Consider the following 26588-nt stretch of genomic DNA (forward strand, 5'->3'; position numbering starts at 1 on the left):
GGCTTCTCTTGTTGCGGAACACAGGCTCTAGGCGCACAGGCTCAGTAGTTGCAGCACGCAGGCTCTAGAGTGCAGGCTCAGTAGTTGTGGCGCATGGGCTTAGCTGCTCTGCGGCATGTGGGATCTTCCCAGACCAGGGTTCGAACCTGTGTCCCCTGCATTGGCAGGCAGATTCTTAACCACTGTGCCACCAAGGAAGTCCCCAGGCTTTTTTCTATTCATGCCTTCACCTGATTGGATGAGGCCCGCCCACATTATAGAGAGTAATCTGCTTTCCTTGAAGTTTATTGATTTAAATGTTGATCTCATCTCAAAAATACCTTCAAAAAAAGATCTAGAAGACTGTTTGACCAAATATCTGAGTACCATGGTCCTAGCCAAGTTGACACAAAATTAATCATCACAACAGAGAAGGGGGTCTGCTTCTGTCCCACCTTGGAGATGTTTGCTTTCTGTGTTACAGAGGAAGCCAGTGGGAGCTGCCTGGGAGTTTCATTTTCATGGTCCTGGACACAAGAGTTGCACGTCTGTCTCCCCTCTGGCCTGTGTGCTCCTGGGCCTGTTTTCCTTCCTTGCTGGGTGGGGTAAGTGCCCGATGAAACCTGGCAGGTGTCCATGTGTGTGCTGAGGAACTGGGCACACAGACACAGACCTCTTGGGACCTGTGTTTGCTCGGTGGCAGAACTAAAACTCGAGTGGCTGAGCCCTTGCCTTGCTGTGTGTCCCTGAACAAGTCAGCGCCCTCTCTGGGTCTCTTTCTCCTCACTGTTCTCATTAACTCTGAGTTCCCAGGCCATTGGGAACAGGGAGAAGGGGAAAGAGCCTCAAAAGATGACCTCTGGGAAAATAATCTAAAAAAACTATATATAGATATAACTGAATCACTTTGCTGTATACCTGAAGCTAACACAATATTGTAAATCAGCTATACTTCAATTAAAAAAACAAGAAAAACAAAAAAAGAAAGGAAAAAAAAAGAAAAAAGATGACCGTTGGCCCCCTATGAAGTTATTTGCTTAACAAACACTTTACAGCTCCAGCCATGTGCCAGGTCCTGTTCTAAGCACTTTGCAAGTCTTTAATCCTTGCATTAAGCCTGTGAGACAGGTACCATTATTATCCCCATTTTATAGATGGGGAAATCAAGGCACAAAAAGGACTGGCAATGTGCTCAAGGACACAGATGTCGCATGTATCAAGCCCTCATAGTCCAGCTCCAGAGGCTGCATTTTTTTTTTTTTTTTTTTTTTTTTGCAGTACGCGGGCCTCTCACTGCTGTGGCCTCTCCCGTTGTGGAGCACAGGCTCCGGACGCGCAGGCTCGGCGGCCATGGCTCACGGGCCCAGCCGCTCCGCGGCACGTGGGATCTTCCCGGACCGGGACACGAACCCGTGTCCCCTGCATCGGCAGGCGGACTCTCAACCACTGCGCCACCAGGGAGGCCCTGGAGGCTGTATTTTTAACTGCCAGTATTCCTTGAGAGCAGCTGAAAGGCTGATCATCACAGCTTGGGGGAGGGCAAAACCCTGGATTGAGGCAGCCGGCTGGGAAGGTTCTGTGAGTTTCCTTTTCCCCAGACATGAGTTTCGGTTTCAGTCTCCGGGCATAGGAGTTCCTCATTCTCTTCTGCCTCCAGCTCTGCCATTAGCTGTCATTTCAGCAGCCAGCCAGAGCAATGGGAAACTGGGAGTCCCATCTCTACGAACGGCCTGCCCAGAAACTGGGTGAGTTTACCCAGGACAACCTGAGGCCCTTTGAAGACTGTCAGAAACAGATCGACCAGACCGTGGACACCATCTGTGCAGTCCTGCAGGAAGCTGAGTAGTTCCCCCTGGTGACCGGCGTGGCCAAAGTGAGTAGAAGGCTGGGGTCAGGGCTTCTGGGACCCAGAAGGCAGAGCGACTTGGTGCTGAGCACCTACCATGTGCCGGGCCCTGGGCACACAAGAGACCATCTTGTCTAGCCCCACACTCGTGTGAGATGGTGGGATATGGTGTAGAGTTTAGTAGTACAGGCTGGGGAGCCGGTTCTACCCCTTACTACTATGTGACCCAGGGCAGGTTGTTTAACCTCTCTGTGCCTCAGTATCTGAATTTGTAAAATGGGAGAGAAATAATACTCATTGCAAAGTGTTATGAGGCTTAAGCACATAATGTTCTTGCACAGGGCGTGGTACCAAGTTAGTGCAGTAAATTAGCTGTGGTTACTTTTATTGTTTTTATTCTCCCCATTTTACAGGGGAGTAAACTGAGTCTACAAGACTTCAGTAAAACTACCCAAGGATGCTCTGTGTCTTCTCAACAGCAAGGGGTGGGGAGCTGTCATCAGTTAGAAATATTTGGTGCTATGGGCACAAACCCCAGGGTTGAGCCTGAAGATTCTGGACCTTTGGGGAAGAAAGGGTGCTGGGAAGGGGCCAGGACCCTAGGGTGGGGAGGGGCTTACGGATGCCCACCACAAACCCCATGCTCTCCGGCACCGGAATCCCACTTCTCTGTAGTTACAGTGCTTTCTGGCCTCTGCCCTTACACACACCCACTAGCCCTAGCAGTAAAGATACCTGGACACTTGGTGTCTCCTACCTTGGCCCAGATGAGGAAACTGAAGCGTGGAGAAGTTATTTAATAGATGGCATCTGACCTGGGATTTTAAGCTCAGGTAATCTGTTTGGGAGCATGCACCCTTAACCACTATACCATCCTACCTCTCAATATTGTTAACTTTTTTCTAATTAAAATATTAATAATACATACAAAAAGTGCACTGATCTAAGTGTACAGCCTGATGGATTAACACAAACAACATACATGTGTAACCTACACCCAGATCAAGAAATAAAATATTCCCACCCCCGACCCAAGAGCCCCTGAACCCCCCATCCAGTCGCTACCCCCAACCCCAGGCAACCACTCTCCTGACTTCTGACAGCATAGCATAGATTAGTTTTGCCTATTTTTAAACTTTGTATAGAGTGACCAACCATCCCAGTTTGCCCGGGACTGAAGGGTTTTCTGGGACATGGGCCTCTTGGTGCTAAAACTGAGCATGTCCAGGGTAAACCAGACAGGTTGGTCACCCTGTATAAAAGAAATCATGCACTGTGTGGCTTTAGTGTGTGGGTTTTTTTGACCCATCTGTTGACGAAATTTATGTTGTTGTGTGCAGCTGTTGTTTATCATTTCATTGCTGTCATGTGTTCCCTGTATGAATACACCACATTTGTCCATTCTACTGCTGATGACCATTCGAGTTGCCTCCAGTTTGGGGCTCGTAGGAAAAGTGCTGCTATGGGGCTTCCCTGGTGGTGCAGTGGTTGAGAATCCGCCTGCCAATGCAGGGGACACGGGTTCGAGCCCTGGTCCGGGAAGATCCCACATGCTGCGGAGCAACTAAGCCCGTGTGCCACAACGACGGAGCCTGCGCTCTAGAGCCCGTGAGCCACAACTACTGAGCCCACGTGCCACAGCTACTGAAGCCCACGTGCCTAGAGCATGTGCTGCACAATGAGAGAAGCTACCGCAATGAGAAGCTGGTGCACCACAATGAAGAGTAGCCCCCGTTCGCCGCAACTGGAGAAAGCCCCCGTGCGCAGCAACAAAGACCCAACACAGCCAAAAATAATAAATAAGTAATACAATAAATAAATTTATTTTTTAAAAAAGTGCTGCTATGGGTATCCTGATTCAGTTCTTTGGGTGGACAAATGAACATCTGCCACTCCGCTTTTAGACTATGTTGACATCTGGGGCTTTTGCTTGAGGTGAGAAATATTTCTGCCTGTCGGGGTGCCCTGTGACCCCAAAGGGTTCAGAGTCTCACATCCACTTCTCTGTTGCTGGCAGAGTGGCTCCTATGGCCGGAGAATGGTCTTGAGGGGCAACTCCAATGGCACCCTCGTCATCTTCATCGGTGGCCTTGAACAATTCCAGGATCAGAAAAAAAGCCAACATGACCTCCTCTGGGCACAGTTGAAACGCTGTGAGCTCACGATGAAGCTGGCAGCCAAGTGGAGATCCAGAGCATCAGTGGCAAGCTCACCATCCAGCTGTCCACAGAACAGCAGAGCATCACTTTCGAGATGCTGCCCGCCTTCAACGCTCTGGGTGAGCCCCCCCGTGTGTGGGTGTGTGTGTGTGTGGAGGTTCAGGTCTGGAGGGGCTTGTCAAGAGAGCAAAGCCAGAAAAAGGGGTGGTAGATAGCCTGGCATCTGAATAAATACCACTGGTGCTTTCCAAAATGAGGGACCGTAGACTTTCCCTCCTTCCTCTCTTTCCCTCTCTCTCTTTCTCTCTCTCTCTTCCTTCCTTTCTTTCTTTCTTTCCTTTCTTTCTTTTCTCACTGTGTGGCATGCAGGATCTTAGTTCCCCTACCAGGGATGGAACCTGCACCCCCCGCAGTGGAAGTGCGGAGTCTTAACCACTGGACCACCAGGAAAGTCCCGAGAGACCGTTGACTTTCAAAAGAGGAGATTCCTCCTACCCTGAGCTTACTCTCTTCTGTAGAATTTCTCCCTTATCTCCTAGTTGACTTTGGAGGAAATGTTCTAGACTCTGGAGTAGAGCATCTCAAACTGTGACACGCACACAAAGCACCTGAGAAACTTGTTAAAATGCAGGCTCTGATTCAGGAAACTGGGGTCCAGGATTCTATATTTCTAACCAGTGCCATGATATTGCTGCTCTTCTGTGGACTACACTGGAGGATTTAGACTAGAATAAATGCTGGTTAGAGGTAGAGGATGGGGCAAACATCTGGGAAAAGTTCAGCTGGAGCAGGTATTTGGAATGTGCCTCTAATCAGGTCAACATCAAGGCAAACATCTTCCATGGGCAACTGTTTGGATGGATGGTTGACTGGATGGATGGATGGATGGTTGATTGAATGGGTGAGACTAAGCATAGTCACAGCTTAGTCTCAAGCATAGGTACATATATTATCACAAACTTAAATACCAGAGCTGGAATTCAACCCCTCATTAAACAAGTGAGGGGCTTCCCTGGTGGCGCAGTGGTTGAGAGTCCGCCTGCCGATGCAGGGGACGCGGGTTCGTGCCCCGGTCCGGGAAGCTCCCACATGCCGCGGAGCGGCTGGGCCCGTGAGCCATGGCCGCTGAGCCTGCACGTCCGGAGCCTGTGCTCCGCAACGGGAGAGGTCACAACAGTGAGAGGCCCACGTACCGCAAAAACAAACAAACAAACAAACAAAAAAAGGAACAAGTGAGGAAGCAGAACGAAATGAATGTGTCCAGGGCCACACAGCCAGTTACTGACAGAACTAGAATAAAAGCCCAGGTCTTTTAAGCCCCAGGCCCAGTGCCTTGAAGGTGGACACACACACACACACACACACACACCCTGACGACTTACATTCAGAGAAAGGTGACCTAGTGCAGAGAAAAATGCACCAGTTTGCAAGGTAGGCAGACTTGAATTCTCATCCTGGTCTTACTACTAACCCACTTCTGCCAACTGTAAGATCAAGGCTAGAAACAGCTAACTTGCAGGACCTTTAGGATGATAAGGGTTGAGTATACGTGCCTGACTCAAAGGAAGGCTGGACTCAAGGTGAAGAGACAGACTCAGTGTGACTCAGAATTCCTAGGAAATCCTATGTTCTGTCCTCTGGTTCAGAGCACGGTGGCTGGAGATTAGGCCAGAGCGTCCTCTGCTGGCTGCACTCCATCTCGCAAAGAATGATGTGAGAACGAGAAATCAGCTCTTCCTCACATGTGGTACCGAGAAGCTGCCACCAGATAGCGGCAGAGCTACACATTCCAGACATAACCTTTCCTAGACGGAAACGATAATGGTCGCTTTCTGAGAAAAGTAAACTACTGAGAAATTTTTAAATTACTTTCTGTACTAAATATTAGCCTAACTACATTTTATTATCTAGCAGGACAAGCCACCCCTCACCTTTTATGCAAATGCACCAGTCCTCTTACAGATGAAGCAGTGAACGTGTGCTACCAAACCACATCCAGCCTTCTCTGTGGGCTCACCCAGGCCAGGTTCCATGAAAACCAAAAGTTCTGTTTCTGTTTCACACCAGGCTTAAGTGAGAAGCCCAGCCTCTGCACCTATCGAGAGCTCAAAAGATCCTTGGATATGGTGAAAGCCAGCCCCGGTGAGTTCTCAATCTGCTTCACTGAACTCCAGGAGAAGTTTTTTAGCAACCATCCCAGCAAGCTGAAGGATTTGATCCTCTTGGTAAAGTACTGGTGTCAAAAGGTAAACTTCAAATTGTATGTCTATTGCTATTATCCGTTTCCCTTTTACTGAGATAACTCACGTTTGGTAAAGTACAACAATGTTAAGAATACAGCTCAAGGATTTCCTGGTGGTCCCATGGTTAAGATGCTGCCCTCGCAGTGCAGGGGGTGCTGGTTCCAACCCTGGTGGGAGAACGAAGATCCCACATGCCATGTGGGCAAAGAAAAAAAAAAAAGAATACAGCTCAGTGTGTTCTTATAGCCTTTCAGGCAACACCCAGATCAAAATAGGGCACATTTCCTGCGCTCCAGCAGGATGCCCACTCCCAGTCCATGCTCCCCCCAAACAAACCACTATACTAACATCTGGTACCACAAATTAGTTTCGCTTGTTTTTAAACTTGTCAATGGAATCATGCTGCATGTACTTCGTGTTTGCCATCTTTTGCTCAATATTATGCCTGAGAGATTTGTCTGTGTTGTTGCAGGGAGTAGTGGCTCTTCATTGTTTTGTACTATTCCATTGCATTAATACACTGTACATGGATGCATTCTACTGCTGAGGGACATGTGGGTCATTCCCAAATTGGGGCTATTATGAATTAGGTTACAGTGGATATTCCCCTACATGTCTTTTTGTGAATTTAAGCAGTCATTCCTCTTGGGTAAATATGCAGGAGTGAGACTGCTGTGCTATAAGGTATACTTTATATATGTATGTGTGTGTGTGTATATATATAGATATATACATATATACACACACACACACCTTATATATATACACACATTACATATATACATTATATGTACCTTATCTGTGTATATATATATATATATATATGAATATATATGTATATGTGTATACATATACACGTGCATATATGAATAAATTTGTGGAATATATATATATATATATAACTTTAGTAAATACACCCAAATAGTTTTCCCAAATGGTTGTACCAAATCACACTCCTGTCAGCAGTGTATGACAATTTCAGGTGCTCCACGTTCTTATCAACACTTGTTGTCAGTCCATCGAATTTTAGCCATGATATCATTTCAATCATTGACAGGGGACATTGACTTCCTATAGACTTCTAGTTTCTTTTTTTTTTTTTTTTTTTGCGGTACGCGGACCTCTCACTGCTGTGGCCTCTCCCGTTGCGGCGCACAGGCTCCGGACGCGCAGGCTCAGCGGCCATGGCTCACGGGCCCAGCCGCTCCGCGGCATGTGGGATCTTCCCGGACCGGGGCACGAACCCGCGTCCCCTGCATCGGCAGGCGGACACTCAACCACTGCACCACCAGGGAAGCCCCGACTTCTAGTTTCTTGATTTCAGACCCTTGGCCTGGGCGGAACTGGGTTCCAAATTATCTGCTACACTTTTCTCCTTCCACAGTGCCAGGAAAAGCTGAAGGATTCATCGCTGCTGCTCCTGTATGCGCTGGAGCTGCTTACGGTCTATGCCTGGGAACAGGGGTGTGGAGCAGAAGACTTTGACATAACTGAGGCATCAGGACTGTTCTGGAGCTTATCAGGAAGCAGGAGCAGCTATGTGTCTACTGGACAGTCAACTACAACTTTGAGGATAAGACCGTCCGCAACATCCTGCTGGGCCACCTCCGATCCCCGAGGTACCAAGCTTCCCACGGCCCTCTCTCCTTACCTCTTTATCTACATGCCAGGCTGTACCCCCTTAGAATGAGGGTGCATCCCTGTCTTTCCCAGCCAAGCATGCACCAAAAGAATGCCAGCAGCAGTGGGTAGGGAGGCAAAGAGAGGTCTGTCTGAAAGAGGGACACTTCGATGCTTTTCACATTCTAAACCATTGTCACATTTTGTCCCAAAGCAAACACTTCCCCTCATAGAAGGAAGGGGCAAAGAGAGGAGGGGTCAGCAGAAAGAGGAGACCGTTTTACTAGGTTATGAATGGAACACGCCTGTAAAGCAGAGGACACTGGACACAGAGAACGCCAGGACCAGAGAGGCTAGACATCTCAGACAGAGCACGTCAGCAATTGGGAGGAACTGCAGGAGGTAAAAATCCAGGTTTCCAGATGCCCAGTCCAGGCCTTTTGCCCCCAAGATGATTTCTTCTCCCAACTGATTTTTTTTAATCAAATTCATAGGCCAGTAATCTTGGATCCAACTGACCCAACCAGTAATGTGAGCAAAGATAACACCTGCTGGCAGCTGCTAAAACAAGAAGCTCAAACCTGGTTATCTTCTCTCAGGCTGAACGAGTCACCTGGACTGTCCTGGAATGTTCTGGTGAGAGGGCTTTCAATATAGCTCGTGTCCTGCTGCAGGCAGGGTCCTCCCGATACTCAGACTGCAGTCTTATCCAAGATCACTGTGAGTTGGTTTCCCAGAGATGCCATGACCAAAGCACCATGCACTGGTGGCTTAAAGCAACAGAAGTTTACTCTTTCACAGTTTTGGGGGCTAGGAATCCAAGATCAAGATGTTGACAGGGCCATGCTCCCTCTGAAGGCTCTAGGGAAAAGTCCTTCCTCACCTCTTCCAGATTCTGGTGGCCGTTCGCAGTCCGTGGCTTGTGGCAGCAACACTCCAATCTCTGCCTCTGTTGTCACATGGCCTTCTCTTGTGTGTCTTCACAATGTCCTCCCTCCAGGCATGTCTGTCTCTGTGTCTCTCTCCTCTTCTTATAAGGACACCAGCCGTACTGGATTAGGGACCACAGTAATGACCTCGTCTTAACTTGATTACCTGTTTGCAAAGACCCTATTTCCATATAAGGTCACATTCATAGGGCCTAGAAGTTGGGACTTCAACATATCTTTTAGGGGGACACAATTCAGTCTATAACACACCATTAGGGACCTCCCCTTCCATTAAAATGATAGTAATGTGCAAAATTGAACAAAGAGAAAAGGCGGGCACCTGCAGATGAGAGATTTCAATTAGTTTCTGCAAGAGAGAAAGCAGGTGAGAAGGTGGTGACAGATGAAATGGAGCAGAGCCCAAGAGACGTGGGTGGCAGTCACCCCTGCGGATGCTGGGACAACCTCTGAGCTCTACTGAAGCAGGCGTTGGGGGCGAGAGCGAGAAGTGAGGCTGCAAATGGGAGAACTAATGAAGGGCCAGATGCATTGGTTTTTCCCCTCCCATCCCCCAAAGGAGAAGCACATCTATCAACACAAATTTGATTATATCTGCAAAGTCCCATTTTCCATATAGGGTAACATAGTCATAGAGCAGGATGTGGACTTTGGGCGGGGGTGGGGGGTGGATATCACTATTCTCCCTCCCACTAGCAAGAAGTAAGCTGCCTCTGCAGACTGAGGCCTGACCAGAGCATGCAGAACAGGGAAGAAAAGATGCTCAGGTGAGGTGTCATGACCTGTGGTCCATGGAGCACATCCCATCTGATGTTTTCTACTGAAGAGGAGAGAACTTCACTTTTATGCAGATGTCAGACCCCATTTAGACATCAGAATATGGTTTCCTTCCAAAAGTGACCACAGATACAAGGGAGTGAGCAGGAGTGACCACAGTCCCATTGGATTAGAGAACAGGTAACTGTCCCTTCAGACTGAACACACAGCCCCTCTGACTCCAGGACAGCCCTTCTCTTCAACACACTTAGACGGAACAGCATCCCCTGGTGTGGAGGGTTGAATAGTGTCCCGCAAAATTCATGTCCACCCGGATCCTCAGAATGTGACCTTCTTTGGAAGTAGGGTCTTTGCAGGTATTACCAGTTAAGAGGTCATCCTGGATCAGCGTGGACCCTGAATCCAATGACTGGCGCCCTTATAAGGAGACACACAGGGACACAGACACAGAAGGGAGAAAGCCATGTGACAAGAGAGGCAGGGGTCAGAGTGATGCAGCCACAAGCCAGGGAAGGCCGTGGACTGCCAGAAGCTGGAAGACACAGGAAGGATTTCCCCTAGAGCCTTGGAGGGAGCACGGCCCTGCCTACACTTTGACTGCAGACGTCTAGAAACGTGATTTGTTACGGCCGTTCAGGGAAACCAATCCACCGGGGCACAGGGTGTTTAACAGAGGCTGATAGAACCTTGAAAAAGGAATAATGTGATCATCAGAAGTCAAAAATACCTGTAATAAATGGGAAAATAAGGAAGGAACAGAGCAGTACGAGAAGCCAAGAGGTGCTGGCCATGTGTGGACGATCCCAGAACAGAAAGTGGAAGCTAGACAGTAATTTGGAGCCAGGTCTTCACAGACCTGTTGGGAGAAGGATCCAGATCCCTTCTAGAGGGTAAGAGGAGCAACTAGGAGAGGTCCTGTTTCTGGGGGATCTTGGGTACCACCCGAAACTCTCAGGTATGCTCTTGGGATATGTCAATGCAAGAACTCAGGATGACAAAGGTACCAGCAGGAGAGTTGAGAGCAGGAGGGAGAGTTGGGGGAGCAGAGCAGGCAGGGGAGGAAGCGGGGGGTGGGGGACAGGCGGCTGGCAGGGGGCGTCTCACAGCGGGCTCCTTCCACAGCCTGCGCCACTCTACGTGACCCCAGGCCATCTTCTAGACAAGTTCATCAAGGACTTTCTCCAGCCCAACAGGACTTTCCTAGATCAGATCAAGAAAGCTGTTGACATCGTCTGTAAGTTTCTTAAAGAAAATTGCTTTCGACATTCAACTACAAAGTGTCAGAAGATTGTCAAGGTGAGCAATGGCCTTTCTCTTTGTTATTGGCGGGGACTAAGCTGTTCCTGTAACTCTGCAATGCTCGTGACCACTGGAAATGTGAGGACAAAGGGTGAGGGAGGGAAGCAGGGGAGATGGGCAACTAGGACCCTGGTTTTCAGCGGAGGGTGCTGATGCACTGCTTACGTCATTCGCAATAGATTTTGGGGGGGTGCACATTGTGTGGCCTGCGGCATCCTAGTTCCCCGACCAGGGGCTGAGCCCGGCCCACGGCTGTGAAAGTGCCGAGTTCTAATCACAGTAGACTTCTGATTCTGTGTTAACCTCCGAGAGCTGCCGGCAACGCTCGCCGGTGCTTGGCTTGTGGTGCATCACTCCAGTCTCTGCCTCCCTCTCCCCGTCCCCTTCTCCTCTGGGTCTTTCTTCTGTTCCCTTCTAAGAACACTTGTCATTGGGTTTAGGGCCCGCAGATCCCTAACTGAATTACATCTATAAAGACCCTTTTTCCAGATAACATCACATTCACACATGTTGCCAGCAGACATCTCTTTTGGGGGGGGGGGCACCATTCAAACCACAGCAGATTCTAAGCTCCATGTGTATTAAACCAAAAAGTGACAGTCTTCCTAGTTTCAATTCATCCCATCAACTGAGCTAGAGATTCAGCAGACGGGGCCATTCTTGTCCAAGACTCCAAGGTCACGCGCTGACACACTTGCCTCCGTCTGTTGGCCACCAACCAGATAACTGTGTGTCCAGGGTCACAAGAAGGGAGGGAGAAAAGTGCTGACCTGTGAGCAAAAACATTTGCCGTGATGCAAAAAAAACAGATCTGTGTGCATGCTGCCCTGGGACGGGTCTGGGGACCAGTACCGACGTCCCACGCGCCATGAGTAAAATGTCTCACAAGGTTAATTTGAGGGAAAACAAGACTGGCTGTGTTCATGGTCAGTGAACCATTGTTGAAGCACTCATTTTGTCCTCTCCTTCCCCAGCCTCTCATTAACATGATAGTAAATAAATAAGAAACGTTAGTGACACATCAAAGAAGAAAATAGGAAGAGAGCCTTTGGCCGATAAGAAGTTGCTTTCTATCTTCCTGAAGTTGGTTGCAAGAGTTGTCTGCTGAGGTGATGGGAGAGGTGCCACCTGGAGGATGCAGGGAGGGGGCTGTGGCCCAGGAGACCAGCTGCATGAATGAAGTGGCATGGGCCAGGGATTAATGGAGCATCTGTGTACAGGAAGCTCCACTCCCTCCCCTCGCCTCCTAGGCCACGTAGCCAGGCATTCGCTACCCATGGGTAAAATAAACATTGCTTTTGCAGAAATCAAATGAGCTTTCTGGGGAAAACCAGGAAAACATGCATGAGGGTTGATGCTCAGAGCAAATCCCACCAAGTTGTGGCATTGAGAGAGCTCCCTGCGAAGCTGGCTTCTCCCCGACTCACACTCAAAGAAGCCCATCAGCTAAGCAGCTGTGCCTTCAGGGAGAACTTCACAAAACAGACAGAATGAACCTGTGTGCCTGCCTAAGCTGCCTCGTGCAGAGCTTGGCAAGCCAGGGCCAGCGAGCTAAGAGTGGTTTTACTTTTTTTTTTTTTTTGTGGTACGCGGGCCTCTCACTGTTGTGGCCTCTCCCGTTGCGGAGCACAGGCTCCGGACGCGCAGGCTCGGCGGCCATGGCTCACGGGCCCAGCCGCTCCGCGGCATGTGGGATCTTCCCGGACCAGGGCACGAACCCGTGTCCCCTGCATCGGCAGGCGGACTCTCAACCACTGTGCCACCAGGGAAGCCCCGGTTTTACATTTTTACATAGTTGAAGAAGAAGAAGGAGAAGAAGGGAGAGGAGGAAGAGGAAGGGGAAAAGGAGGAGGATGCGGGGGAGAAAAGTGAGGAGCGGGAAGTAGAAGCTTATGTGGCAGAGACACACGTAGCCCACAAAGCCTAAAATATGTATCAGCTAATGCTTTACGGAAAGTTTGCCGACCCCTGCATCTAAATGATGAATATTCATCCAATGGTCCCCAGATTGCAGGAGGGAAGAGATGACGTCAGGCTTGCCTTAGTTTGATTTATTTCAGGTCACAGAAATTCAAATAAAGCTACATACTCTTTTTTGTCTGTTTGTCCAGAGTATACTGTAAATGGACATCTTGAGGACTGTATTTCATAAGATCAAGTATGCAGAGGGATCTATATAGTGTCTAACAGAGCACATTCAGCTGATATTAATACAGTGCCTTGTGTTTAAAATTTGCTCATTGCGTATTGATCCATTCGAATTTTGTTTTATCTAGGGGGGAAATTTTAGATTTTCACTATTGAGGATTTTTTTTCTCACTATGGTCTCTTTTTAAAATTTATTTATGTTTATTGAAGTATAGTTGCTGTACAATATTATATAAGTTACAGGTGTACGGTATAGTGATTCACAATTTTTAAAGGTTATACTCCATTTATAGCTATTATAAAATATTGGCTATATACCCCATGTTGTACAATATAACCTTGTAGTTTATTTTACTGCTAATAGTTCATACCTCTTACGTCCCCACCCCTGTAGTGCCCCTCCCCACTTCCCTCTCCCCACTGTAACCACTAGTTTGTTCTCCATGTCTGTGAGTCTGTAAAGCTACGTAGTCTTTACCAGAAATCTTTAGGAAGTTGACTTGAGAAGCAGGTCATTTATAACTAGCCCATCCATTGTTTGTGGGCAAATTCACACATCAAATGGCATGAGATGAGTCACCTTTGGAACCAGATGATTCTATTTCTTCGGAAAATGAAACACTCTGCTTCGGAATCAGCCCTAACTGGAGACTCGAACATGGCACCGCTCCCGGCAACCTCATTAATTAGCCCAACGGGCGCCAGCCCATGGGGGTGAGGGCTCAGGCTCTAGAAAACGCTTTATCTCCAGTTGCCTTTGCTTCCCTAGGGGGCGGGGGGGCTGGTCAACCGCCAAAGGCACGGCCCTGAAGAGCAGTTCCCATGCCGACCTTGTTGTGTTCGCGGACCCGCTGAAAAGCTACACCTCCCAGAAAAACGAGAGATGCAACATCATCAAGGAAATCCATAAGCAACTGGAAGCCTGTCAGCAGGAGAAGGATTTTGAAGTGAAGTTTGAGATTTCAAAATGGAAGGCTCCCCGGGTGCTGAGCTTAACTCTGAAATCCAAAGTCCTCAACGAAAGTGTTGACTTTGATGTGCTGCCTGCATTTAATGCCCTAGGTAAGACTCCTAAGATTTGAGCTTCTGGAAGAGGAAGAGGGATTCTGGTGTGATGGGGGGAGGTTGGGGGGGGGGGGAGAGGGAAAGTCACGTGACTTACTTATCGGACCAGGTCCAGTGCCCCAACAGGTGGCATTCATAATGACAGCAATACCTTACACCTGTATACATTTTCATTCTCGTTTATTTTATCCCTACGACGGCCAGAACCCACATCTTACACTCCCATGGTGTCATTCACAACATCTATCAAAGAATGGGGTACACAGGAAGTCAGTACACATTTATAGATAAAATGCCTCAAGTAGTAGGGAAGGAAATGAAAAAACAGACTGTGGGAGAAATTCTGAGGCAAAGACAGGAAATCTGGGTGTTCGCCTTCCATCTTAGGCAAAAACTCCTTTAGAAATTCAATTCGTGAGTGACAGATGCACAATGGTGTATTAAAAGAAACCAAGGAAGGGCTTCCCTGGTGGCGCAGTGGTTGGGAGTCCACCTGCCGATGCAGGGGACACGGGTTCGGTGCCCCGGTCTGGGAGGATCCCACATACCCCGGAGCGGCTGGGCCCGTGAGCCATGGCCGCTGAGCCTGCACGTCCAGAGCCTGTCCTCCGCAACGGGAGAGGCCACAACAGTGAGAGGCCCGCGTACCGCATTTTCCAAATCAAAATCAAGAAGACTCTGGTACCTTGCCTCTGAATGGTTCTTAGGGTCTTTAGAGAGGAAATGACAGTATATAGATAGGGGGTCAGCTAACTTTTCAAATAAAAGGCAAGATAGCAAATATTTTCAGCTTTAAGGACCATAAGGTATCTGTCACAACTGCTCAACTCTGCCTTTGTAGCTTGAAAACAGCCATAGACGATACATTAATAAGTGGGCGTGACTGTGTTCCGATGAAACTTTATTTACAGAAACAAGCAGGCGGCCAGATTTAGTCTGGGGGCCACAGTTGGCAAACTTCAGATCAGCACTGTCTAGAAGGCCTTTCTGGGATAACGAAAATGTCCTCTATCTGTGTTCTGTATCTACTGAGAGCTTGAAGTGTTGCCAGTACGAGTAAGGAACTAAATTTCTCATTTGATTTTCCTTTAATGAGTTTGAATGCAAATAGCCACCTTGGCTGATGGCTACCCTGTTGGACAGTGCAGGTCTAGATAACGCTTTAATAATAAATACCACCTATACTCATATAAACCATGTAATTTTTAATATCTCATTACTCTGGAGATGCCCCTGATATCTTAGACATCAGTAATTCACATACACTAATAGAGTTCAAAATAATTTCCCAGAATTAAATTATAGTTGTCAACAGTGTTTTGAAATCTGTTACTTTCTATACAGATTAAAGCATAATGTAAATTTCTTCCCCATGTTAGGTGAACTGAAGTCTGTCTCTACACCCAGCCCCAGGATCTATGCTGACCTCATCTATTTGCATAAATCCTCAGACGCCCTGGGGGGAGAATTTTCTACCTGTTTCACGGAGCTAGAGCGCAATTTCGTTTGCTCCCGGCCCACCAAACTGAAGGATTTGATTCGCCTGACTGGTACAAATGGGTACGACAGCTCTTGTCCTGGCCACCTGGTTATTATTTTTATCAGTACTCTGTGACCATGAAACCAGCACTTGTGCTCACTGTCTCCCATGCTGGGGGCTGGACCACATTACAGAATCTTCCCATGGCTAACCCTGAGTATCTTTGTGGAGTTCCCATCACTAACCCCACTGAGATGGGTCAGATGTAAGCATCTCCTCCCAACAAAGCTGCCACACATGGTTTATTTTGCTTTTTCTCTGACACCCAAAGAATTCTGCAGGAATCCAAGTTATCGTGCCTCCGAAGGGCAGATGAAGTTGGGATTTTCATGCCTGCAAGTCACCAGCATGGCTTATCTGCTGCTAGGTGTCCATAATTAATAGACACAGATGCTACCTCTTGGAAGGCGGGTTGAAGTGACAGGCAGCAGCAGGGGCTGCATTTTCTACACTGGTTCGCCTCCCTCCACTTCCATCCATCTTGCCACAGGGTAGTTTCTAAGTATTCTCATGACAGCAGACACCCAGCACGACAGCAGCTCTTTCAGGAGATGTCTCCTTTCTGTGTCCAGCTTCCTGAAACCCGAGGAGACTGAACCCTGTGGTTTCCACATCTACACCCAGCCCCAGGGTGGTCAGAGTGCTCAGGGCTGCAGGGTGACCTTGAGCAAGTCACTTCACTTCCCCATGACTTCAGCATAGCGACCTCTGCCCGCTGTGTAGGGATGCTGGGGGATCAGGAGTGAATGACGTAGGTGGAATGTCTGGCCCCATAATTAGCACACAGTGGGTCTTTAGTAAATGGTACTATGTTATAACTCTGGGACGGTACATACAGCCAAAGCACAACAAAGAAGCCTGCGTGGGCTGCCTTTAAGCTGCAAATTGACCCTTCCCAGACCAGTCCCAGCGCTGCGTCTCGAGACCTGGGTGCCCTACTCCGGCCCCAGCAGTCCTTCACGTGCACCCTCTAAGGCTCTTGCTACGCTCATTTCGCCTTCCTGCTTTAACAAGTATCGTCTGATGTTCCCACTCTTCCCTCAGTGTGGAAGCAAACTGAAGCAAAAGGGGCCTCTGCCCCCCAAATATGCCTTGGAGCTGCTTACCATCTACGCCTGGGAGCAGGGGAGCGGGGCGCAGGATTTTGACACGGCTGAAGGTTTCTGGACGGTCCTGGAGTTGATCACAAACGAGCAGCATCTCTGTGTCTTGTGGATGGTCAACTACAACTTTGATGATGAGATTGTGAGGAGCTTCCTCCTGACCCAGATCCAGAGAACCGGGTGCCCCAAACCTCAGCCCCCTCCATTTCTTAACCTGATTCTCTCCAACGCTATTTTGGTGACCTGAATTCACCTCCCGTGGGGTCCTGATCCATTATTCCTCCTGTGAAACTGAGAAGGGAATGTGCTGACCGTCAGAACCGCCCACAGTCTCCAGGGGTAAAATCCCAGGGAGGCAGGAGAAATGTCATCGAGGAGGAACAAAGAAGGAAGGACCAAGGTACCAGGCCCCTGAGTTGCTTTCATCTTTCTAGGTCAGAAGGAAAAGCATGGATTCATTAGCAGGTCTAAAAGGTGTGGAAGTTGGAAGTGTGTTCCTGAGAAATAATGCTGTCATTCGGTGCTGGTGTGTCCTGCAGGCTGTTTATTAGATCAGGTTTTATCTCCCCTTTCCAACCTCCATCCCACAAAGCCTTTATCCTTCAAGAATAGGAAGGAATCTTAGTGTATCCACTCAGCACCAGCAGCAGGGAACCAAAACAGTGGAAGCAAAAGAAAAGAGAAGAGAGAAAAGAAAGAAACATTGAGAAAGAATAGAGGAGAAAAAAAAAAGGACAACAAGATACCCTGGCTTGCCTACCGTGGGTGTGACCTACTTGACAGTAGAGTTGATTAAATGATACATTATATTTCAGTTGCCCTAGCGTGGAGAGATGTTTATAGAATGCCTTCATGTGTATAATAATGAACAGCTTTCAAAACTTTTCTGACAAATATGATTTAATTCTAGGAAATCACTTTGAACTGTATTGGTACATTTGAATTACGGATATCTAAGCTAGAAAGACACATTGTTTTATTACAAAGAGTAGAATGGGCCCCCAATTCTGAGGCCACTGGTTCTAAAAAGCATGCCTCTAATGGCTTCTAATCTCTCGTTTAGGCCTGTGATCTTGGACCCAGCCGATCCTACTGGCGACGTGGGTGGAGGGGACCGTTGGTGTTGGCATCTTCTAGCAGAAGAAGCTACTGAATGGTTGCTGTCTCTCTGTTTCAGAGACGGGTCGGGTTGTCCCATACAATCGTGGAAAGTGCCAGTGAGAATCATCTAAAGGAAGTGTCATCTGGAGATTACCCTGGGACAGGCTGAAATGAAAGAGCTTCCCTGCTATAGCAACTTGGGATTCACTCAGCCACAAATAACAGATAGCCCAACTCAGGAGCCTAAACGATTGGGTTTTTTCTTCCCATAACAAGAAATCCTAAGGCAGGCAACCTAGGACTCGCACAACAGCTCCACTGGACTTTCCCCAGGAGCAGATCATCTCCACCGTGGCACTTGTTATTGGGGGCTGGATAGTTCTTCGTGGTAGGGGCCGTCTTGGGTAGTGTTAAGTCTCTACCCACCAGATGCAGTAGCACCAACCCCGAGTGCAACAACCAAAAATGCCTCCAGACAAGACCAAGGGTCCCCTGGGGCACACTCGTCCCCAGCTCTTCCTGGCTCCACCCTCTTTAGTCGTTCATTTGAGTCTTCGTGGCACTGAGAGTGGCTATTGCACCTCCAGGTGGCGGGTCCATGGTGAGGTTGGAGGAACAGAAAGGGGGAGGATACCCACCCAGGTATCTTATTAGAAGCCTCATCCAGCAAACTCTCTTACATTTCAAGTTGCAGCTACCTGTAACTGAAAAGTGGCTCCAAAAAAGGGGGTGAGAGTTGGGTCAGCCAACCAAGATACCTGCCACCAGGTATACTTGGTTCCCCCATCAGGTTCTCTGTCAACAAGTACCCAAAACTGTCCCTGGTAGTAGTCACCTTCTCAGATACACTTCCTTCTTTCTTTTTGGTTTTTTTTTCTGTCTCTTTTAACCAATGGTTCTAGCTGCTTGGATATGTATTATTCTCGCACATATATTTCTTTCTTTCTAGACAGTGCAGTCACCAGGAAGTTGGGGAGCAGGGATACATTCTATTGTCAGTGAGATGCACTTATTCAGAAGGTGTAGATTCCTGGAATAATAATGCTGGAAGAAACTTCTAGAGACCACTAGGCAATTGCTTTTTTTTTTTTTTTTTATGGTTAATAAACTACAGAATTTACAAACCCAAGCCTGAATGAACGGTATTACTCCACTTCATATTATCATTATTGGTATAACGTATTAGCCATGATTGATAGCAAAAATCATTGTACATAATAAATATTGTGCTTTATTTAGAAAGATGACTTATAAGCACTGCTGTAGGCCTGCTAGATAGGGCTTTGATTTTCTAATAATACTATTAAGTTATCTAATCTATTCAAAATAGCTTGACCCGATGGCCACAATCTATGTTTTTCAGATGACTGGTATGATTAGAAATTTGGCTTATGACTAAGGCACGGGGCTGTTTTCTAGGAAAAGTTATTATCGTCGTCAATGGGTCAGCCCACAAAGTTTATTTGTCCTCGCAAACACTGCCTGAAGCACGACGCCCCCTCTGCCCGCTCTGTTCGGCAGAAGAGGAGAGCGGAAATCCCACCATGTGCTTTATACCATGACTGGTCACATTCAGGCCCCTTGAGGAGGCGGTTCTGAGGAGCTAATCTCTGGTCCTCTTCCTTCTCTGTAATCTCATCTGAACAATTTAACGCACGTCCATGGCCTCCCCCACCCCTGACAGGCAGTTGCTTTTAAAGAATCGGTTCACTGTGTGAAAGAGTAGCCCATTCTTCCCTTGACGGCCCCCACTGCTCCTTCCCTCGCTTCTTCAACTCCTCTTGAAATCAAGACCTCCACGTCCTTCGTAAAGTCTCACCTCGCCTTGCTGAAGTCTCGTTCCGTGTGTGACCTCCGTTATTAAAAACATTTGCTCTCGTCCAGGTTTATGCGCACGGCATTTGTCAACCATTCTGTATTTTCCCAATTACTAACTCCTTCCCTTTCCTTCAAGTCTTAGAAGAGGGATCTTTTCCCAAAGTGAAGCCCTTCACCTGCCCCTTTATTCCCATAATTCCATGATCTTTTGCTCTCACACACTTCCTCCGGAGCAGGAAGTCATCACCCGGAGAAGGGAGAAGGCTCAGCTGTTGTGCTGGGGGTGCTGGTCAGGAAAAGGGATCCTTCCCCAGGACTTGGCCATGGTGATGCCAGAATAATGGGAGAACAAGGTAGCCAGTGGGTGACCCCTATGAGCTCTGACAGCGAGACAGGAAACTGCCGCAAACCACAAGAGACCTGGGAAAGCAAGAAGGGGCTGTGGCAGGCGGAACAGTTACCCCCCAAAGATGCCTGCATCCTAATCCCTGGAACCTGTGAATATGTTACCTTACGTGGCAAAGGGACTTTGAAAGTGTGATTAAGGATCTGGAGATGGGGAGATGATCCTGAGTCATTCAGGTGGGTTCAGGTGGGTCCAATCTAATGCCGTGAGCCCTTAAAAGCAGAGAAGCAGTCCCACCTGAAGTCAGAGAGATTCAGCTCAAGAAGAGGCAGGTGAGGGATCTGAGCCGTTGTTGCCGGCTCGAAGGGCCGACTCAGGGAATGTTCTAGGCTTCTAGGAGCTGACAGCTGCAAGGAAACAGGAACCTCTGTCCTGCAGTCACGTGGACCTGGACTCAGCCAACGAGCGGAGTGACCTGTAGGCGGACCCTCCCTAGGGCCTCCAGGTAAGGAACGCAGCCCGGCCAGCGCCTTGATTTCAGCCTTGTGCCGCCCAGAGCAGAGACACCAGCCAGGCGTGCTGGGCCTCTGACCACGGAACTGTGAGCTGATGAACTTGTGTGGTCTTGAGCCACTAAATGTGTGCCTCACAGGCAGGTGGCAGTAAGCAGCTCGGGGCCTGGGCCCAGAGGGGAGTCGGCCTCCCCTGCTCCGGGACCAGTCACTCCACGCCTGCCCAGCCTGTGTCCAGGGAAGGCGACTCACACGTAAGAGGGAAGACTCTTTTTTTCCTCGGCCTTCAGTATTTCTGAACCAGTCCCAGTGCTTCTTTCTTTTTTTTTTGGCTGTGCTGCATGGCTTGTAGGACCCCAGTTCCCCGACCAGGGATCGAACCCGGGCTCTTGGCAGCAAAAGTGCCGAGTCCCGACCGCTGGACCCCCCCGAGAATTCCCAATACTTCTGACGCCAGATTGGGAGTGCGGGGATTTTCTCACACTGAGCAATTCTCCGACACCGGCTGTGTGTCCCACAACTCAATTCAATCCTGACCCTCTCTACCCGGAGTCCATGTCAGACGCCACGGGTGAGGGGCTCAGTCCCACAGTACGGCCGCCATCTCCACTTCAGGGTCCAGGCCTCCGGTACTTCTAACCAACTAGTTATAAATCGGGGGTTCCCATGACCCCCTCCTCAGGCTCAGTAATCTAGAATGGCTCCCAGAACCAGAAGAGCAGTTTACTTACTAGATTACCAGCTTATTATAAAAGGCTATAACTGGGGGAGAGCTGGCGAGGGCTCTCCTCCTGCCTTGCAGGTGGCTGCCTTTTTGGTGTGTCTTCACATGGGGGAGAGAGATCTTTACTATCCCTAATTTTCCCCTCATTTCCTCCACCTGCAGTATTAAAGGAAAATGCTGGTTTTCGTGTGTGTGTGTGTGTGTGTGTGTGTGTGTGTATTTTTTTCAGATTATACATTTAATTCAGGTGTATTAGAGAATTTTGAAAAAAATGAAACCCACTTCTAATGGTCACCCCTGATCCCTACCACCCAGGAAGGATCTCGGTTAACCTTCCATCTGTTTTTCTATGCACCCATACAAATACATGTATATTTACAAAGATGGAATCATCATGCTTCTATTATAGAGCGTCTCGCTTTCGCCACTTGGTACGGAATCATGGATACTTTCTCATGTCATCACGAGAATGACATGTCCTTTCTCATGTTCTTTGAAAACACCATAATATTCCGTCATATGGATGTCATTGTATCCCATCATATGGATAAGTCATCATGGGGATGTAATTTAGTCATTCTCTTTTGTTGAACATTTTCGAAAAAGATTTTGCCTTTTGAAAAATGGCCACAACACACCTGTCTGTACGTAAACCTTTGTTTCTTTTTTTTTAATTGAGGTATAGTTGATGTACAATTTTATATAAGTTACAGGTGTATAATATAGAAAAATGTTGGTATTCTAACAATTCCATAGCTATTCTTACATTGAGCGTGTCCACCCATGGGCCTCGGGCAGCTTCCCACTCGTAGTCAGTCCCAGGTCCACCATGCGCAACCCATCCTTTCCTCCACTCCTGAACTCTTTGTAGACGTGTTCTTGCTGCCATCTTGTGGTCTTCGAGAGAATTAAACTAGCCTGTGCAGAAAGCAGGAAAGTCCTAGACAATGGTTAGCGCTTAAAGCCACTGTGGTGCAATCGCAGGAGGTTCATTTTGAGTCATGATCTATGCGATAAAGCATCTTTCAGCAAGCTATTATTTCCACATACTGTTCATTAACTGCTCACTAATAGAGAAGGAAAAGCAGACCAAAGGCTCTGAAACAACTTTTGTCTTTTAATTCGGCTTCCCCCAAGCCTAGGGACACTGGATAGATTCTACTGAAGTAATCTGTGGTATTTCTGAAATCATTCGCTGTGTCTATTAGAGAAATAAGTCTTTCCCATCGACCTCAAATTTGACCATTAGGGATTCAAGTCTTTGAGTTCCGTAGGCATTCCCACTTTTAAGAATCCCCCATTAAAATGGTAATCAGGAGATCCTAAAAAAATAAATGGAGTTTTGTTCATGAATTGGGAGATTTAACATTGTTAAGATAACAAGACTACCCAAAGGGATATACAGATTAAAGATTCAGTGCAATCCCTATCAAAATCCCAACGGTATTTTTTTTTTTTTTTTTTTTTACAGAAATGGGAAAACTCATCCTGGAATTCATAAGGGGTTTCAAGGGACCTAGATTTCAAAACTGGTACAAAGTGACTGTAATCAAAACAGAGTAGTATTTGCAGAAGAATAGACATATAGACCAATAGGACAGAATTGAGAGCCCAGAAATGAAGCCTTACATTTACGGTCAATTGACTTTCGACAAGGGTGCCAAGATCGTTCAATGAAGAAAAATGTTCTCTTCAACAAATGGTGCTGAGGAAACTAGATATCCACATGAAAGAATGAAGTTGGACCCCTTCTTTATACCATACACAAAAATTAAAGTGGATCAAGGACCTAAATTTTAAGAGCTAAAACTATAAAACTGTTAGAAGAAAGCCTAGAGGAAAATTTGCATGACCTTGGATTTGGCAATGGTTTCTTTTTTTTAATTAATTAATTTATTTATATTTGGCTGCATTGGGTCTCCGTTGCTGTGTGGGGGCTTTCTCTAGTTGCGGCGAGTGGGGCTACTCTTTGTTGCGGTGCGCATGCCTCTCATCACAGTGCCTTCTCTTGTGGAGCACAGGCTCTAGGCACACAGGCTTCAGTAGTTGTGGTGAGCAGGCTCAGTAGTTGTGGCACACGGGCTTAGTTGCTCCGAGGCATGTGGAATCTTCCCGGACCAGGGCTCGAATCCGTGTCCCCTGCATTGGCAGGTGGATTCTTAACCACTGCGCCACCAGGGAAGTCCCTGTTGGGGACTTCAATGGTTTCTTAAATATGACCCCAGAAGCACAGGTAACAAAAGAAAGAGATGAATTGGACTTCATTAGATTAAAAACTTTCGTGCCTCAAAGGACAGCATCAAGAGAGTAAAAAGACAACCCACATGATGGGAGAAAATATTTGCAAATAATACATCTAATAAGGGTTTAAAATCCAGAATATATAAAGAACTCCTACAACTCAACCACAAAAATACAAAAACCCAGTTAAAAGGTGAGCAAGGGACTTGAATAGACATTTCTCTAAAGAAGATATACAAATGGCCAATAAGCACATGAAAAGATGCTCAGCATCTTTAGTCATTAGAGAAATGCAAATCAAAACCACAGTGACAGACCACTCCACGTCAATTAGGATGGCTATAATTTTAAAAAGAAAAAAGAATATAACAGTTGGAGAGGATGTGAAGAAATTGGAACTCATGTACATAATAGGTGTATGCCTATTTATATGCCTGTAAGTATATCCATTTGTCTACCCATATGTTTCTCTATATATGTCTATATCCCTATGTCTATTCATATGTCAATGTCTGCATCTACATCTTTAAGCAATGGTAGGTTAGATCCATCACACTCTGGTTTCCCACAGCTGGTTTCTGTCGTTTCTAACTTTGGATAGAGTTAGGGTTAGAATCAAAGAGAAGGGAGGGCATTCCCAGCAGTGGGTATAGCCTCTACAAGGCTGATTCTGGGGCAGGGAGTAAACCGGCTTGGCTGGATCCGATGACAAGCCCCATCTTCAGCTTTCTCCCTGCCCCGAGCCTGGCTCAGAGCTCGGCACCTGCAGAGCGTGTGCTCGTGGACTTGCTGTGAACGGAGGATGAGCGTGGGAGGCAGTTCGGAAGAGCAGGTTGAAGGTAGACGGTGGACAGTGAGCTCTGGGAGCCTCGGCGAGCCATGGATGGTTTCTGAGCTGGGGAGCGAAGGGCATGAGAAAGACAGGGTTTGGGGGAGATGGGCCAAGATGTGGTAAGTGGTCACAGCCATGATGGGAGAGGCCGACTGGGCTGCTCTGACACGTCCTGGCGGTTGTGGTCTTGGAAAAACATAAAGGAGGCCAGTGAAGGAGGCCAGTGAAGAGAGTTGCTTGAGATAATGGGATGTCCTTGATTTTCCCCAAAGTAACTTTCTAAAGCTTTGAGGGTGCCAAAGTAACTTTCTAAAGCTTTGAGGGTGCCACCACTCCCCATACCCTTGGTGAGGTGGACAAGAGTGGTCACGCTAGTTCCCTTCCCATCTCTGGAAAGGGACACTCCCTTGGCATTAGTAACTGTCATTGTCAATCATAACCTGTGAACACTTTCTATTACTGAATCCTCACAGCTACCCAAGAAGTCCCCACTATTACTACCTGCATTTTACAGGTGGGGAAACTGAGGTACAAGCAGGTGAAGTGATTTGCCCAGGCCACACAACCAGGAAATGTCAAAACGGGGATTTGAACTAAGTTCCGCAGCACTGTGGACGCTGCCCCTTGTGGCCACCACCAGAGGGCACACTCCACCAATTCCAAACTATTTTCCCAATTATGATAACATTTCTCGCCGCCCTCAGAAAGGTAGTGCCAACAGATTTGGCCCTTTGTCCCCACTCCAACCCTCATTCCCTGGGGATCTTTGGCCAAACTGATGTGCCATTCTGTGCCTCAGTTCATTCATCTCTATAAAGGGGCCAAGAACAGGACCTACCACCTCATAGGGCTGCCAGGAGATTAAATAAGACCCTTGCACAGCACCTGAAACAACACTCAGTTAATGTTACTTTTTAGCATTAATGCCTTCTAAGCACGCTGTGCTTGTCTAAAGCCGCTCCATGGAGAATTCTGGGTGACACTTCCCATTGGCATTTGGTCCATGTGCTCCCTGTGGACTGACCCACTGGCAGCAAGGGCAGTCACATTCCTCATTAGCCAGACTGTGAGGGGTAATGGCTTGGAGCATGGAGTTGGGGGTTCAGACAGACTTGGGTTCAAACCCAAGCTCCATCATTTGCTGGCTGCGTGATCTTGGGGAAGTGACCTCACCTCTCTGAGCCCCAGTAAAAATGGGATAATAATTATTTGCATCATTTGGCCTCGTTAAGAGGATTGTGTGCAGTGCCAGGCACTACAGAAGCCAGGAAGACATGGGAGCTTGCATACTTGGGATCCTGGCCTGTGCTCTCCTCTCCCCCCACCCAACGAGGGCCCCTGTCTAGAGGCTACCCTGTTCCAGCCAGTTTTTGAGGTCTCCATCATTCAAGAGAATGGGGCTCCCGGGTAGAGAGTACCTAGGCCCTACTCAGGGATGGCCCAGTCAGCAAGAAGCAGGTCCTTCTGCTGTGACAGCATCGTCCCAGTGCACAGCCTTTGATCCTCTCTAAGGGTCATATGACCCCCTGTGGCTATTGCTGACAAAGCACCCCAGGTGTGCTGGACGTGACCACCGAGCAATTCCATGTTCCTGTAGACTTGACCCCTGATAACAACATCTGACATCCACTTGCCGGGCACATGACATGCGTTTTCCCCTTAAATATTTCTCCTTAAATCAACAACCCTAAGAGTGCCAGGAAACCCTTAACCACATTTTAAAGACAGAAAACTGGAGTCCAAGAAGAGAGATAACTTCCCCCAGGAACAAACTCAAGTGAGCGGGGGACATGGATCTCGCTGATCCAAAGACCTAATTCTTATCTGCTGCCTATGGGGGCCCCCAAATGGGAAATGCTTTAATGTTCAGAGTCCTACCAAAACTGACTTAATTTTGCTAATGGCACAATGGCAACGGCCCCATAGAAAAATACTCAAAGAATGAGCTGACAGTTCACGGAGAAGAAAATGCATAGTTACTAAGCTGATGGGAACTTGTCAGCTTTGCCAACGGGGAAAACTACAGATCAAAGCAATGATGAGAAAGTATTTTTTACCCATTGTGTTGGTAAGAAGTAACCCAATTGTTAAAAAATCAGTGCTGGTCAATCCCACTACAGGACATATATCCAGAGAAAACCGTAATTCAAAAAGAGTCATGTACCACAATGTTCAGTGCAGCACTATTTACAATAGCCAGGACATGGAAGCAACCTAAGTGTCCATCGACAGATGAATGGATAAAGAAGATGTGGCACATACATACAATGGAATATTACTCAGCCATA

At 47.6% G+C, this 26588-nt stretch overlaps 1 protein-coding gene across 1 annotated transcript; it reads left to right on the top strand.

Moving 5' to 3' along the window:
* Positions 1 to 1390: 1390 nt before the first annotated feature.
* Positions 1391 to 18945, top strand: OAS2 (2'-5'-oligoadenylate synthetase 2). Its single transcript, XM_029218402.1, is given in 13 exon segments — positions 1391 to 1852; positions 3843 to 3996; positions 3999 to 4103; positions 6052 to 6230; positions 7612 to 7717; positions 7720 to 7846; positions 8342 to 8483; positions 10694 to 11016; positions 13704 to 14080; positions 15463 to 15627; positions 15630 to 15643; positions 16668 to 16906; positions 17790 to 18945. Coding segments are annotated over 13 exon segments (2277 nt in total). The 5' UTR covers positions 1391 to 1675; the 3' UTR covers positions 17959 to 18945.
* Positions 18946 to 26588: the final 7643 nt, after the last annotated feature.

This window comes from Monodon monoceros, unplaced genomic scaffold, assembly GCF_005190385.1.
Source record: "Monodon monoceros isolate NGI ecotype Baffin Bay Population unplaced genomic scaffold, NGI_Narwhal_1 Super_Scaffold_1, whole genome shotgun sequence".
Lineage (NCBI taxonomy): Eukaryota > Metazoa > Chordata > Mammalia > Artiodactyla > Monodontidae > Monodon > Monodon monoceros.